General features: G+C 45.7%; 1 protein-coding gene across 2 annotated transcripts in view; it reads right to left on the bottom strand.

The window, feature by feature from the left end:
* Positions 1 to 7,256, bottom strand: part of LOC122926269 — a 41,497-nt gene extending 34,241 nt beyond the window's left edge. Inside the window, exons 1-2 of one of the 2 annotated variants that reach the window (XR_006387656.1) lie at positions 7,140 to 7,256; positions 838 to 927 (exon numbers count right to left, since the gene is read on the bottom strand). Coding sequence is in view for 1 of the 2 variants with exons in the window: in XM_044277646.1 (XP_044133581.1) it covers positions 838 to 927; positions 7,140 to 7,208 (159 nt within the window). In the remaining variant the exon portion in view is untranslated. The remainder of the gene's footprint in view (positions 1 to 837; positions 928 to 7,139) is intronic. The other variant, XM_044277646.1, reaches the window with a different exon arrangement.
* Positions 7,257 to 17,426: the final 10,170 nt, after the last annotated feature.

Genomic DNA, 17,426 nt, shown 5'->3' with positions numbered 1-17,426 from the left:
TGTGTCGCCCCATCTCTTCATAGATTGTACGCTCTTCTGAGCAAGGCCCTCATTTCTCTTGTCTTAATGGTTGACCTGTTTCTTGTTATTTATGACTGTTAGTGTTGAGCGAATCAGAGTTAACAAAGTGGACTTCAATCCGAATTTCAGGAAAATTGTGATTTGCCGCAAAACCGAATTTTCTTGTGTCTTATGTTAACAAATTTATTTTCCCTGAAATGGCAGTAAAAATAAATAAATAATACTTACCTCATCCATTAGAGGTCGCCACGGCCATCTTGCTTGAAGATCCCGTGTGAAAGCTCATACCCGGTGACATATGACGTCACCAAGCTGGCTGTCGTGATGACGTCATTATGTTCAATGGGAAATTTTGAGCTGGATCTTCAAGCAAGATGGCAACAGCGGCCTCTTTGGACTCAAATGAATGAGATAAGTACAATTTATTTTTTTAAGGAGCACTAAAATGCTTTCATTTTAATCTCAGATGCCGAGATCAGCGATTAACGCAGTATCTGAGGGTTTAATGTCGGGGAGGGGAGCGCGACACAATCGCCGTTCCCTGTCATTGCACCTGCTATTTACAAAGAAATTTGTCACAGAGAGAATTTTTTTTTTTATTCAGCGAAGCAGCCAAATCTAATTTTGAAGAACTTCACTCGTCTCTACTGTTAGTACATGCAGCCCCGATAATAAAGAGCTGCGGAATATATTGGTGCTATATAAATAAAGATCATTATTATTATAATATAGCTTTTGATTTAAGTAAATAAAATCAGCTTAATGAGTGACCAGTGTAAATTAAAAAGAAAATGTTAGTTTAGGGTTGACAGTTACCTTTACCGTAACCACAGATTGGCTGTGAGAGTAGAATGATTTGATATCATGCGATTTTTCCAGAGACGCTTGGAGCAGCCATATAACGCTCTGTAGAAGAAGCAGAACAGCACTGAAGTATGCCGGGATGTTGTCATTGTAAGCAAACTGCTGCGGGAAAGATGGAATCACACATGTGGCCTTTTGGAAGAGAAAACAGCATATACAAATCCAGTAGAACAGTATGTAACAAAAGAAAATCGGACAGATTACTGCTACAGTAAATAAGAGAAGTATGTGTGCTGCCATCTGCTGCCAAATATCATGTAACTGCATGTCAGTGGTCAAAGCTACAGGAGATCCATGGCAAATAATACATCCGATTTTGTACTCTGCACATAGATGCAACAATTTTACATTCTGATTTTGGTGAGGTATTCTTTCAAAGGGTTCTCTGGAATTTTGATATTGATGGTCTATCCTCAGGATAGGTCATCAACATCAGATCAGTGGGGGTCCAACTCCCTACAACCCATCTGATCAGCTATTTGAAGCGACCGTGGCACTCCGTGAGCGCTTAGGCCTGTTCCTAGGCCATGTCATGTTCATTGATTCCATGGACTGGACACAGCACAGTGCCATTCAAGTGAATGGGCCTGGGCTGCAATAACGAGCACAGCTGCTATCCAATGTACGGAGCTGTACTTGATAAACTGTGAGGAGGCTGCAGTGCTCCTCAGGGCTCGGTGAGGGATGCAGCTTCCTCAAACAGCTGAATCTGAGGATAATGGGGTTCCAACAGACAGCCCACCGCCAATGTCAAATTCATGACCGATCCTGAGGATAGGCCATCAATAATAAAACCCAAGAGCTTTTTTTTTTTTAAAGTGGAAAAGTTAACAAAGTCCTTTGTAATGACAAAGTACTCCCCCTTCATGCATTCTTTGCCAACTTTCTAAATGTAATATCATACTTTTTATATCGGGTGGTTTAGGGTCAGTGATAAAATTCCTAATAATATCACTTGTGGCTAAAGAGCAGTGGGAGACCACACAAAACTGTTATGGGGTCCAGGGGGAGGAGGGCCGACTCTGAACTTTCTCTACACAATATAAAAACACAGCATTTTCATGCAGCCGCCATATGGGGAGCTCAGTGCAAAGGACTTTATTAAATGATGTTTTGATAGAGACACGGTGTGCTGGACTTCACCTTTTTCCATTACGTATTTCCTGACTCCAGGTGTCCTGTGGCTGAGGGTTGAGCAGGATGTCTTTATGTATGCTTTTTGAACATCAAAATTACAGCGTTACTCACAGCAAAATTTGTAGCATTTTTCCACGCTTTGGCACATCTTATTTTTGACAAGTAAGCCAAAAAGAATCAACCGCTGACTGAGACAGCGTGACTTAGCAGGAAAGGCCTATGTTTTAGTTGGAAAGAGGAGAAGCCTAAAATGTTCCATTTTGCATCAAACTTTTACCACAAAATTCTGTCACAGTAAGCCAAATATAATTGGTGATAAAAAGTTTGTTAAAAAGTGTGCCTAGCCATGCACTAAAATCATCCAGCCTAAGCCACTGTAATAAATCTGAAGAATCTCTAGACTGTTTGGGGAGGATTTATCATAAATTTGCATTGCTGTAATATACGTCAAATGTATTACCTTTTACCTGATGGTTTTTCACAGACCCAATGAGTAGAATGAGCACGTTCTGTTCACAAAACAGACCAAAGTAGTGCATGCTCCTGTGGGGTTGACAACCTGAATTTTTCTTTTTTCTAAACAACTTATCACAAAAGTAACACAGTAAGGCAACAGTTTTTACAGACAAATTGGAAAACTATAATGAAAGATAAAGATTCTATGCAATACTTGTCTACAGCTCAATTACCATCATTTACTATGAGCTGTAAAGTAATAATTAGAGATGAGCGAATTTTAAAAAAATTCTATTTGCCGGTTCACCAAATTTTGGGGGGAAAATCCGGTTTTATTCGAATATTAAAAAAACTACTATTTCCTGGCTGCAGAGACCCTTTATAGTGGTGTAGAACACTGTGCCTTGCAGTAACACGCATAGGGAGTCTTCTGTGGTAGTGAAACTATACTGTGAGTCCGTATGACATGCAGGTGACAGGCGTCGTTCTTAGAATCACTGTACACGTCACTTATTAGGGCAGTCACGGGGCCAAAACTGACCAAATAACTCAAGTGTGAACTCAGCCTTACAGGTCAATGTTAGTGCCCAGAAGAAGCGCACTCCTTTTACACAGTCGTCAGCTGATTCCACATAGAGTTTATCAGAACCTGTTCTATTAAACGCTTATACAAGTAGAACCCCAAGACAGAGTGGAGAGGGTGTCAGCAGTAAGTTTGTGTTGACATCACTGATTATTTTGCCCTTCCTTTGATCCATTAGAACAATAACCCCCCAAAAAAACAGATCCTGTCTGTTTAGCACCCTCCTTCTCTCGGTCAGCACTTGGTCAGTAATCCATCAGTATTTCTGAAGCAAAAAAAAAAACTGGAGTGGATCAAAAAAAAAATGACACGTGAACAGAATATTTGCATGTCTTCTGTGTTTTGTACCCACTCCTGCTTTTGGCTACCAAATCATAACCCAATTCTGATTGGACCATATAGGCCTTATAGCTTATATACAGAGAGGATCCATTGTGCATCAAATTTTTCCTTCCTTCTGACAGATCAGAAGAAGGATCAAGAAAATGATGATGTCAGCAAGGCCAAAAGGCAAAATAGTGTCCCAGTGATGAAGTGGGGAGGGTGGGAACAGCATGAGAAGTCCACAAAGTGGCCCTATGACATAGTGGTAAGGTGGAAGCAGCATGAGGAGGCCACCGAGTGGCACAATGACAGTGTGGAGGTGGCAGCAGCAGCATTAGGAGGCCACAGAGTGGTACAATGACAGAGTGTGGAGGTGGCAGCAGCAGCATGAGGAGGCCAGAGAGTGGCAAGGTGACATAGTGTTGAGGTAGCAGCAGCATCAGGACACCACAGAGAGGCAAGGTGACATAGTGTGGAGGTGGCAGCAGCATCAGGAGGCCACAGAGTGGCAAGGTGACATAGTGTAGAGGTGGCAGCAGCATCAGGAGGCGACAAAGTGGCAAGGTGACATAGTGTGGAGGTGGCAGTAGCATCAGGAGGCCACAAAGTGGCAAGGTGACATAGTGTGGAGGTGGGTAAAGATGGTGGGTGAAATAAGGAGCACTTGGCATCAGAATAGTAGCCGAGGCAGGTAGCCAGAAATAACTGATCTCTTTTGTCAAAATGTTGGTGTGGCACCATGGATGATCTAGTCTGGTGCATCAGGCATTGGTGGGTGGAAATCATGGCTGATCCACTCCTGATTCATCTTGACAAAGGTCAGTCTCTCCACATTTAGGGTGGACAGGCGAGTTCTCCTTGGGCTAACTATGGCCCCCGCCGCACTAAACACCCACTCTGATGCCACACTATTGGCTGGGCAGGACAGCTTTCCAGGGCAAACTTGGCCAGTTGCTGCCACAAATACAGATTGGCTGTCCAGTAGTCTAGAGGATCTTCAATGACGGCTGGCAGGGTGCACTCCAAGTATGCCACCACCTGCTGGTTCCGGTTCTGCTTGATTTTCAGTTGTCGCGGAGAAAGCCAGGATTTGATTTCTTGCTGAAGGACACGGAGCAGTTCCTCCCCTGTGTGACTACATTCGCCCAGGCAAACCAGGTGCAGAACAGAGTGAGAGTGATGAGAGTGGTCGCATATGGTTTGCATACACTACATGCCTCCAACATAATTCTTGGATCTCTACATAAAAATAATGTATTTGGTGTAAATCGCGTGAGTGGCATAGTTGGAGACATTGACTTCAAAAGAGACACAGAGCAGTGGAGTTTGCTTTGAAATTAAAAATTTCACCACTCCGTAAATCGGCACATACAGCAAAAGGAGGTGTACAGTCACCCATCAATTTTCCCCCCAAAAGGCGGTTCACATAACAAATTTCACCACTAAGTAAGTCGGTCCATACTGCAAAAGGAGGTGTACAATCACCCATAAATTTTCCCCAAAAAAGCCTGTGTCACATAAAGAATTTCACCACTAAGTAAGTCGGTCCATACAGCAAAAGGAGGCGTACAATCATCCATACATTATAAAAAAAAAAGCCAGTGTCACAAAAATTTCACCACTAAGTAAGGCTAGTTTCACACTATCGTTCGGCTGTCCGCTCGTGAGCTCCGTTTGAAGGGGCTCACGAGCGAACCCGAACGCTTCCGTCCAGCCCTGATGCAGTCTGAATGGATGCGGATCCGCTCAGACTGCATCAGTCTGGCGGCGTTCAGCCTCCGCTCCGCTCAGCAGGCGGACACCTGAACGCTGCTTGCAGCGTTCGGGTGTCCGCCTGGCCGTGCGGAGGCGTGCGGATCCGTCCAGACTTACAATGTAAGTCAATGGGGACGGATCCGTTTGAAGATGCCACAATATGGCTCAATCTTCAAACGGATCCATCCCCCATTGACTTTCAATGTAAAAGTCTGGACGGATCCGTTCAGGCTAATTTCACACTTAGCCATTTTTTGCCAATATAGTGCAGACGGATCCGTTCTGAACGGAGCCACCGTCTGCATTAATATGAGCGGATCCGTTCAGAACGGATCCGATCGAACGCTAGTGTGAAAGTAGCCTAAGTCGGTCCATAGCGCAAAAGGAGATGTACAATCACCCATAAATTTTCCCCAAAAAAGCCAGTGTCATATAAAGAATTTCACCACTAAGTAATTCGGCCCATACAGCAAAAGGAGGTGTGCAATCACCCATACATTTTCTGAAGAAAAAAAAAGCCAGTGTCATATAAAGAATTTCACCACTAAGTAATTCGGTCCATACCGCAAAAGGAGGTGTACAATAACCCATACATTTTCCTGAAAAAAGCCTGTGTGACATAAAAAATTTTACCACCAAGTAAGTCGCTCCATACCACAAAAGAAGGTGTACAATCAGCCATAATTTTTCCCAAAAAAGCCTGTGTCACATAAAGAATTTCACCACTAAGTAAGTCGGTCCATACGGCAAAAGGAGGCGTACAATCACCAATACATTTTCCCCCCAAAAAACGGTGTCACATAAAAAATTTCACCACTAAGTAATTCGGTCCATTCCGCAAAAGGAGGTGTAGAACCACCCACAAATTTTACTGAAAAAAGCCTGTGTGACATAAAAAATTTCACCACACAAAGGGCTTTACCACATATAACTGCATCACTGTAAGGGCAAGTAGGCCCTTCATTTTTTCAACTTTTACACTACACAAGGCTTTTCAACATATAAGTGCAATGCTGAACGATGAATATATTTTTCTTTTGCCTACGGAGTCCTTTTGTTATGGCTTTGCACAGGGAGCAAGAATGTTACGCACAATTCTGATGGAACTCCTGATCTTAAGAAACTGGACTTGGACTCTAAAGCAGAGGCTCTACTGTCGTGTCTTGTGTGCTGTTGATATCGAATGCAGATGGAGCAGATAAAAACACACTTCTGTTTTAAGATATTACTCCACGATCTATGCTAACACTTTACTGGAATAAAATTGTAGCAATTTTTGTGACTTTTTGAAAAGTTGCAGACTATATATCTGGCTTAAATCACTTTGGCAGGCTAACCACAACCCATTTACCATCTACTTTTCAAATCTGGATAGAGTGGTGGAAAGATGTAAAATGTTGCAATTTTTTTTCCACAAATAAGACCATAAAGTTGGAAAGGCCCATTTTGTTGTTTGTCCCTGTAGCTTCTTGGTGGCCTTGTGGGGCTGACCTAACAAGGCAATTATCTCATGTTTAATCTTGCTCTGCAGCATGTACAGTAAGACATGTAGGGAAACGTGGCATGTAGGTAAACAAGAAACTATAGGATGTATGAGAACTTAAAGGGGTTGTTCCATCTCGCCGTAGAGATGGGACTAAGAGCCAGGCCCCAGGTGGCCAGGCGTATGGAAACAGCTGAGCATGCCGGCACTATGCTGTTTCCGTAGCTCTTATTGTAGTGAACAGCGTAGCAGAACAAGCAATACGGCTTCTGTAAAGTCTGTAACTTATTTTTTTTTTATACTTAATCTATGATGCAGTGATGTAGTGTTTGCTCAGTTGCAGTTTTGCACAGCATTTTTGCCATGGATTTTCCTACTGATTTCAATTGCGGCTTTCCTCCACTCTGATGGTGGTGTGTCTGAAAGTACCAAGAGTACCCAAAACTGGATTGAAATAGAACTAAGATTTGCCTTAAACATAATTATAAAGTAGTGGTTGATCATAAAGACACTTACCAATGTTAAAATAATCCCAAGCAGAAATACGATCCTCGCCATCTGATAGAAATAATGGCATGCTAACATCTCTAAACCGTTCCCAGGGGTGGTTTCTCCTATGTATTTTCCTTCTACCAAGTTCTATTAAACCGGTATAAAGGGAAAAACACAAATTTGCCTTTGTTGTATGTAACAGTCTCTCCGCCTTCAAGTGTTGCCATAGATCCTATAACCAACTAAACAGATCACTGAACCGAAACCGCTCTCCTCTTCATAAACTTGCAGGACACAGTAAAGTATTTGTAACATAAGTATATGTCCTTGCTATATAACACATGCAAGTTAAAAGGTGACCAATTACAAAAGGAAGGGACAGAAGTGGCACAAAAATATGATAACAGTGACATCTTAAGTGCACTTTCAGCCAGTGAGATGGCAACAATAGATTTTGAATATCGGTTTCAATTTTGGCTACAACATATTTTGTTTCTTCCTCCCTTCCATTCAAGAACCCTCATTTTTCATATTTATAGACATATGACTAGGGATGAGCGAACCCGAACTGTATAGTTCGGGTTCGTACCGAATTTTGGGGTGTCCGTGACACGGACCCGAACCCGAACATTTTCGTAAAAGTCCGGGTTCGGGTTCGGGTTCGGTGTTCGTCGTTTTCTTGGCGCTTTTTGAAAGGCTGCAAAGCAGCCAATCAACAAGTGTCATACTACTTGCCCCAAGAGGCTATCACAGCCATGCCTACTATTGGCATGGCTGTGATTGGCCAGTGCAGCATGTGACCCAGCCTCTATTTAAGCTGGAGTCACATAGCGCCGCACGTCACTCTGCTCTGATCAGTGTAGGGAGAGGTTGCAGCTGCGACTGTTAGGGCGAGATTAGGCAGTGATTAACTCCTCCAAAACACTTAAGTCAGTGATCGATCTACAGCTGTGGATCATTGAACTGCTGCTATTCAATTGCTCACTGTTTTTAGGCTGCCCAGAGCGTTTTTCAGTCACTTTTTTCTGGGGTGATCGGCAGCCATTTTGTGTCTTGTGGTGAAATACAATTGCCAAAATAGCAGTACCCTAAATCTGGTGTTTCAGCTGTGGCCAGCCAATTGTAATACTGTCTGCTGTCTGGCAAAGGATATATTTTTGTTCTGGGTTGAAATACAATTCCCAACTTAGCAATTCCCTAAATTAGTGGTTTCTGCTGTATCAGGCCTGCTTTAAATCTATCCATAAAAGGATATATTAGATTCTAGGTGCTGATAGGGTCATCCACAATAACTTCACAGGCTACCGTGTATTTCCAAGTCTAATTCTGTCCGTAAACGTATACCTGTCACCCAGCGCCTAAATAATAGGCCTCAAATTTATATTCATCTAAATCTGTGGTTATTGCTGTAGCTGGTCAAGTTATTTTGTGTCCGTCAAAGCACAGTTTTTGTTCTGGGTTGAAATACAATTCCCAACTTAGCAATTCTCTAAATTAGTGGTTTCTGCTGTATCAGGCCTACTTTAAATCTATCCATAAAAGGGTATATTAGATTCAAGGTGCACATAGGGTCATTCACAATAACTTCACACACACGCGTGCATTTCCAAGTCTAATTCTGTCCGTAAACGTATACCTGTCACCCAGCGCCTAAATAATAGGCCTAAAATTTATATTCAGCTAAATCTGTGGTTATTGTTGTAGCTGGTCAAGTTATTTTGTGTCCGTCAAAGCACAGTTTTTGTTCTGGGTTGAAATACAATTCCCAACTTAGCAATTCTCTAAATTAGTGGTTTCTGCTGTATCAGGGCTACTTTAAATCTATCCATAAAAGGGTATATTAGATTCAAGGTGCTGATAGAATCATTCTCAATAACGTCACACACAAGCTACCGTGCATTTCCAAGTATAATTCTGTCCGTAAACGTATACCTGTCACCCAGCGCCTAAATAATAGGCCTCAAATTTATATTCAGCTAAATCTGTGGTTATTGCTGTAGCTGGTCAAGTTATTTTGTGTCCGTCAAAGCACAGTTTTTGTTCTGGGTTGAAATACAATTCCCAACTTAGCAATTCTCAAAATTAGTGTTTTTTGCTGTATCAGGCCTACTTTAAATCTATCCATAAAAGGGTATATTAGATTCAAGGTGCTGATAGGGTCATCCACAATAACTTCACACACACGCGTGCATTTCCAAGTCTAATTCTGTCCGTAAACGTATACCTGTCACCCAGCGCCTAAATAATAGGCCTCAAATTTATATTCAGCTAAATCTGTGGTTATTGCTGTAGCTGGTCAAGTTATTTTGTGTCCGTCAAAGCACAGTTTTTGTTCTGGGTTGAAATACAATTCCCAACTTAGCAATTCTCTAAATTAGTGGTTTCTGCTGTATCAGGCCTACTTTAAATCTATCCATAAAAGGGTATATTAGATTCAAGGTGCTGATAGGGTCATCCACAATAACTTCACACGCTACCGTGCATTTCCAAGTCTAATTCTGTCCGTAAACGTATACCTGTCATCCAGCGCCTAAATACTAGGCCTACAATTTAGATTCAGCTAAATCTGTCGTTACTGCTGTGCCTGTATTAGTGTAATACGGTACCTAAATAGATAGCCAGATAGTGTTAGGTGTCTGTAAAAAAAGGCCTGAATTTGAATTCAATACATTGGGCCAAATAATATTTTTGTTATTGTGGTGAACGGTAACAATGAGGAAAACATCTAGTAAGGGACGCGGACATGGTCGTGGTGGTGTTAGTGGACCCTCTGGTGCTGGGAGAGGACGTGGCCGTTCTGCCACAGCCACACGTCCTAGTGTACCAACTACCTCAGGTCCCAGTAGCCGCCAGAATTTACAGCGATATTTGGTGGGGCCCAATGCTGTTCTAAGGATGGTAAGGCCTGAGCAGGTACAGGCATTAGTCAATTGGGTGGCCGACAGTGGATCCAGCACGTTCACATTATCTCCCACCCAGTCTTCTGCAGAAAGCGCACAGATGGCGCCTGAAAACCAAGCCCATCAGTCTGTCACATCACCCCAATGCATACCAGGGAAACTGTCTGAGCCTCAAGTTATGCAGCAGTCTCTTATGCTGTTTGAAGACTCTGCTGGCAGAGTTTCCCAAGGGCATCCACCTAGCCCTTCCCCAGCGGTGGAAGACATAGAATGCACTGACGCACAACCACTTATGTTTCCTGATGATGAGGACATGGGAATACCACCTCAGCACGTCTCTGATGATGACGAAACACAGGTGCCAACTGCTGCGTCTTTCTGCAGTGTGCAGACTGAACAGGAGGTCAGGGATCAAGACTGGGTGGAAGACGATGCAGGGGACGATGAGGCCCTAGACCCCACATGGAATGAAGGTCATGCCACTGACTTTCACAGTTTGGAGGAAGAGGCAGTGGTGAGACCGAGCCAACAGCGTAGCAAAAGAGGGAGCAGTGGGCAAAAGCAGAACACCCGCCGCCAAGAGACTCCGCCTGCTACTGACCGCCGCCATCTGGGACCGAGCACCCCAAAGGCAGCTTCAAGGAGCTCCCTGGCATGGCACTTCTTCAAAACAATGTGCTGACGACAAGACCCGAGTGGTTTGCACGCTGTGCCATCAGAGCCTGAAGCGAGGCATTAACGTTCTGAACCTTAGCACAACCTGCATGACCAGGCACCTGCATGCAAAGCATGAACTGCAGTGGAGTAAACACCTTAAAAACAAGGAAGTCACTCAGGCTCCCCCTGCTACCTCTTCTGCTGCTGCCGCCTCGGCCTCTTCCTCCGCCTCTGGAGGAACGTTGGCACCTGCCTCCCAGCAAACAGAGGATGTACCACCAACACCACCACCTCCGTCACCAAGCATCTCAACCATGTCACACGGCAGCGTTCAGCTCTCCATCTCACAAACATTTGAGAGAAAGCGTAAATTCCCACCTAGCCACCCTCGATCCCTGGCCCTGAATGCCAGCATTTCTAAACTACTGGCCTATGAAATGCTGTCATTTAGGCTGGTGGACACAGACAGCTTCAAACAGCTCATGTCGCTTGCTTTCCTACAGTATGTTGTTCCCAGCCGGCACTACTTCTCCAAGAGAGCCGCGCCTTCCCTGCACTGCGCAACGCCATCTGTGGCAAGGTCCACCTAACCACAGATACGTGGACCAGTAAGCACAGCCAGGGACGCTATATCTCCCTAACTGCACACTGGGTAAATGTAGTGGCGGCTGGGCCCCCGGCGGAGAGCTGTTTGGCGCACGTCCTTCCGCCGCCAAGGATCGCAGGCAGGGGCGTACATAGAAATCATTGGGCCCCATAGCAAGAATCTGAATTGGGCCCCCTAACTCCGCCCACTAGCCAACCCTTGGCCCATCCCTGTGCCCCACGTTAAACACGCAGGCCACAGTGGGTACAAGCTTACTTACACACAGCCCCAGAGAATAAAGAGTTAAAGCAGTGACGTCACCTCCTTCTGCAAAACAAGAACGTTTCTGAAAACTGGATTCACAGGAAGGGGGAAGACGACAACATCGCCCCCCTGACGGCCACAAGCAGAACAGCATTTCCCCGGATGATAAAAGTCAGCAGTCAGACGCCCCTGTGAAAAATAGAGGTTGAGGAGACACAGGGTGAGGAACTGCAGGCAGATGGGGGCGCAATAGAACAGCCAGGCTGCAGTGCATTGGCCTGAGCAATACTTATACCAGCTGTACATATATAATTATATACAGGAAATGCCCAGGTTATACCAGCATGCTCCATATCACTATATACAAGAAGATGTATACGGTATTGCATCTTCTTGTATATAGTGATATGGAGCATGCTGGTATAACCTGGGCATTTCCTGTATATAATTATATATGTACAGCTGGTATAAGTTATACATCTTCTGCTATATAATATACCAAAAGATCTGTAACTTATACCATATACGTTACAATATGTACATATATAATTATATACAGCAGATCCCCATGTTATACCTCAATGCTCCATATCACTATATACAAGATGTTATACCGTATACATATTATTGTATATAGTGATATGGGCCATTCTTGTGTAACCTGGGCATCTCCTGTATATGATTATATATGTGCAGCTATTACCATCTGTACATATATATGAGCCTCCCCCCCTGAGTCCTCTAAAAGCCCCCCAAAATGTCCAGGGGATGGGGAAGTACACTGTCCTTTATGAGACCCCCCCCCCCTTTCCCCCTTCTTGCTCCCTATGAGTCCTTGATGCATACTACATGATGAACCAACCATATAGTCAGGAGCGGCCTTAAGTCCGGGAAGGGAGGGGGGGTGTCTGCCACTGCACTGACAGTGGCTGATAACTTCAGGCGGGCAGCACATGTGAGCAGCGCGCAGGGACTCCAGAAGATCATGCGCCGCATCGCCTCACTGGACTGTATGTATGGCCAATCAGCAGCAGCCTCTTTGCGCTGATTGGCCAGTGTGAAATGCAGCCCGGAGTCTCGCTTCTTCCGGTCAGTGATTGGCTAGTGGCTCCGACGGGGGGGGGGGCCCCGTTCGGAAGAACACACAAGTGCCGCTAGCGCCGCATATTAACTAAGTGTGCAGACTGTAGAGCAAACAGAGGGGGCGGGGCCTTCGGTGCACTCCGGGCCCCCCTGTGCCACGGGCCCCATAGCAACGGCGTGGTCTGCCTATATTGGCGGTACGCCACTGATCGCAGGGCAACATTCTTTGCCTCCTGTTGCCTCCTCCTCCTACTCGGCTTCCTCCTTCTCTTCTTCCACCTGCTCATCCAGTCAGCCACACACCTTTACCACCAACTTCAGCACAGCCCGGGGTAAACGTCAGCAGGCCATTCTGAAACTCATATGTTTGGGGGACAGGCCCCACACCGCACAGGAGTTGTGGCGGGGTATAGAACAACAGAACGACGAGTGGTTGCTGCCGGTGAGCCTCAAGCCCGGCCTGGTGGTGTGCGATAATGGGCGAAATCTTGTTGCAGCTCTGGGACTAGCCGGTTTGACGTACATCCCTTGCCTGGCGCATGTGCTGAATTTGGTGGTGCAGAAGTTCATTCACAACTACCCCGACATGTCAGAGCTGCTGCATAAAGTGCGGGCCGTCTGTTCCGGCGTTCACATCCTGCCGCTGCTCGCCTGTCTGCGCTACAGCGTAACTTCGGCCTTCCCGCTCACCGCCTCATATGCGACGTGCCCACCAGGTGGAACTCCACCTTGCACATGCTGGACAGACTGTGCGAGCAGCAGCAGGCCATAGTGGAGTTTCAGCTGCAGCACGCACGGGTCAGTCGCACTACAGAACAGCACCACTTCACCACCAATGACTGGGCCTCCATGCGAGACCTGTGTGCCCTGTTGCGCTGTTTCGAGTACTCCACCAACATGGCCAGTGGCGATGACGCCGTTATCAGCGTTACAATACCACTTCTATGTCTCCTTGAGAAAACACTTAGGGCGATGATGGAAGAGGAGGTGGCCCAGGAGGAGGAGGAGGAGGAAGACGGGTCATTTTTAGCACTTTCAGGCCAGTCTCTTCGAAGTGACTCAGAGGGAGGTTTTTTGCAACAGCAGAGGCCAGGTACAAATGTGGCCAGCCAGGGCCCACTACTGGAGGATGAGGAGGAGGTGGAGGAGGATGAGGATGAAGCATGTTCACAGCGGGGTGGCACCCAACGCAGCTCGGGCCCATCACTGGTGCATGGCTGGGGGGAAACGCAGGACGATGACGATACGCCTCCCACAGAGGACAGCTTGTCCTTACCTCTGGGCAGCCTGGCACACATGAGCGACTACATGCTGCAGTGCCTGCGCAACGACAGCAGAGTTGCCCACATTTTAACGTGTGCGGACTACTGGGTTGCCACCCTGCTGGATCCACGGTACAAAGACAATGTGCCCACCTTACTTCCTGCACTGGAGCGTGATAGGAAGATGTGCGAGTACAAGCGCACATTAGTAGACGCGCTACTGAGAGCATTCCCAAATGTCACAGGGGAACAAGTGGAAGCCCAAGGCGAAGGCAGAGGAGGAGCAAGAGGTCGCCAACGCAGCTGTGTCACGGCCAGCTCCTCTGAGGGCAGGGTTAGCATGGCAGAGATGTGGAAAAGTTTTGTCAACACGCCACAGCTAAGTGCACCACCACCTGATACGGAACGTGTTAGCAGGAGGCAACATTTCACTAACATGGTGGAACCGTACGTGTGCACACCCCTCCACGTACTGACTGATGGTTCGGCCCCATTCAACTTCAGGGTCTCTAAATTGTCCACGTGGCCAGAGCTAGCCTTTTATGCCTTGGAGGTGCTGGCCTGCCCGGCGGCCAGCGTTTTGTCTGAACGTGTATTCAGCACGGCAGGGGGCGTCATTACAGACAAACGCAGCCGCCTGTCTACAGCCAATGTGGACAAGCTGACGTTCATAAAAATGAACCAGGCATGGATCCCACAGGACCTGTCCATCCCTTGTGCAGATTAGACATTAACTACCTCCCCTTAACCATATATTATTGTACTCCAGGGCACTTCCTCATTCAATCCTATTTTTATTTTCATTTTATCATTATATTGCGGGGCAACCCAAAGTTGAATGAACCTCTCCTCTGTCTGGGTGCCGGGGCCTAAAAATATCTGACAGTGGCCTGTTCCAGTGTTGGGTGACGTGAAGCATGATTCTCTGCTATGACATGAAGACTGATTCTCTGCTGAGTCGCTGACATGAAGCCTGAATCTCTGTTATGGGACCTCTCTCCTCTGTCTGGGTGCCGGGGCCTAAATTATATGACAATGGACTGTTCCAATTTTGGGTGACGTGAAGCATGATTCTCTGCTATGACATGAAGACTGATACTCTGCTGACATGAAGCCTGAATCTCTGTTATGGGACCTCTCTCCTCTGCCTGGGTGCCGGGGCCTAAATATATGACAATGGACTGTTCCAGTGGTGGGTGATGTGAAGACTGATTCTCTGCTGACATGAAGCCTGAATCTCTGTTATGGGACCTCTCTCCTCTGCCTGGGTGCCGGGGCCTAAATATCTGACAATGGACTGTTCCAGTGTTGGGTGACGTGAAGCACAATTCTCTGCTATGACATGAAGACTGATTCTCTGCTGACATGAAGCCTGAATCTCTGTTATGGGACCTCTCTCCTCTGCCTGGGTGCCGGGGCCTAAATATATGACAATGGACTGTTCCAGTGGTGGGTGACGTGAAGCCTGATTCTCTGCTATGACATGAAGACTGATTCTCTGCTGACATGAAGCCTGAATCTCTGTTATGGGACCTCTCTCTTCTGCCTGGGTGCCGGGGCCTAAATATCTGACAATGGACTGTTCCAGTGTTGGGTGACGTGAAGCATGATTCTCTGCTATGACATGAAGACTGATTCTCTGCTGAGTTGCTGACATGAAGCCTAAATCTCTGTTATGGGACCTCTCTCCTCTGTCTGGGTGCCGGGGCCTAAATTATATGACAATGGACTGTTCCAATTTTGGGTGACATGAAGCATGATTCTCTGCTATGACATGAAGACTGATTCTCTGCTGAGTCGCTGACATGAAGCCTGAATCTCTGTTATGGGACCTCTCTCCTCTGCCTGGGTGCCGGGGCCTAAATATCTGACAATGGACTGTTCCAGTGTTGGGTGACGTGAAGCATGATTCTCTGCTATGACATGAAGACTGATTCTCTGCTGAGTCGCTGACATGAAGCCTGAATCTCTGTTATGGGACCTCTCTCCTCTGTCTGGGTGCCGGGGCCTAAATTATATGACAATGGACTGTTCCAATGTTGGGTGACGTGAAGCATGATTCTCTGCTATGACATGAAGACTGAATCTCTGTTATGGGACCTCTCTCCTCTGCCTGGGTGCCGGGGCCTAAATATCTGACAATGGACTGTTCCAGTGTTGGGTGACGTGAAGCATGATTCTCTGCTATGACATGAAGACTGATTCTCTGCTGACATGAAGCCTGAATCTCTGTTATAGGACCTCTCTCCTCTGCCTGGGTGCCGGGGCCTAAACATCTGACAATGGACTGTTCCAGTGTTGGGTGACGTGAAGCATGATTCTCTGCTATGACATGAAGACTGATTCTATGCTGACATGAAGCCTGAATCTCTGTTATGGGACCTCTCTCCTCTGCCTGGGTGCCGGGGCCTAAATATCTGACAATGGACTGTTCCAGTGTTGGGTGACGTGAAGCCTGATTCTCTGCTATGACATGAAGACTGATTCTCTGCTGACATGAAGCCAGATTCTCTGCTATGGGACCTCTCTCCTCTGTCTGGGTGCCGGGGCCTAAATTATATGACAATGGACTGTTCCAATGTTGGGTGACGTGAAGCATGATTCTCTGCTATGACATGAAGACTGATTCTCTGCTGACATGAAGCCTGAATCTCTGTTATGGGACCTCTCTCCTCTGCCTGGGTGCCGGGGCCTAAATATATGACAATGGACTGTTCCAGTGTTGGGTGACGTGAAGCCTGATTCTCTGCTATGACATGAAGACTGATTCTCTGCTGACATGAAGCCAGATTCTCTGCTATGGGACCTCTCTCCAATTGATATTGGTTAATTTTTATTTATTTTATTTTTATTCATTTCCCTATCCACATTTGTTTGCAGGGGATTTAACTACATTTTGCTGCCTTTTGCAGCCCTCTAGCCCTTTCCTGGGCTATTTTACAGCCTTTTTAGTGCCGAAAAGTTCGGGTCCCCATTGACTTCAATGGGGTTCGGGTTCGGAACGAAGTTCGGGTCGGGTTCGGATCCCGAACCCGAACATTTCCGGGAAGTTCGGCCGAACTTCTCGAACCCGAACATCCAGGTGTTCGCTCAACTCTACATATGACGCATGTATTTTGCGGGTTATATTAATGGCAACATTTAATAATACATATATCTATAGCAAAACTGTAAAAAATAATTTGTGGGTGGAGTGGGAAAAATAAGAGTTTTTATAGTTTATTGTATTTTTTTGTTTTGTTTTTACAGTGTTAAGTAGTAAAATAGAGATGGTAGTTTTATTCTTTGGGTCAGAATCATTATGGTGATACCAAATTTTGATAATTTTTATGTTTTACTACTGTTACAAAATAAAAAAAATAAAAACTGCTTATATCGTCATTCTGACACCCCTAACTTTTTAAATCTTCCATCAACAGTGCTTTGTGAGGTCTAATTTTTTTGCAGGGTGTGCTATAGCTTTTTGGATACATATGACTTTTAATATCTTTTATATTTATGAGAGGTGAGATCACCAAAGGACAGTATTTCTAGCACTGGGATTTTTTTTTTGTATTTC

The sequence above is a fragment of the Bufo gargarizans genome, chromosome 1, assembly GCF_014858855.1.
Source record: "Bufo gargarizans isolate SCDJY-AF-19 chromosome 1, ASM1485885v1, whole genome shotgun sequence".
NCBI classification, from domain to species: Eukaryota; Metazoa; Chordata; class Amphibia; order Anura; family Bufonidae; genus Bufo; species Bufo gargarizans.
Note: the sequence above shows the minus strand (reverse complement) of the source record. Positions and strands in the feature narration are given on the sequence as shown.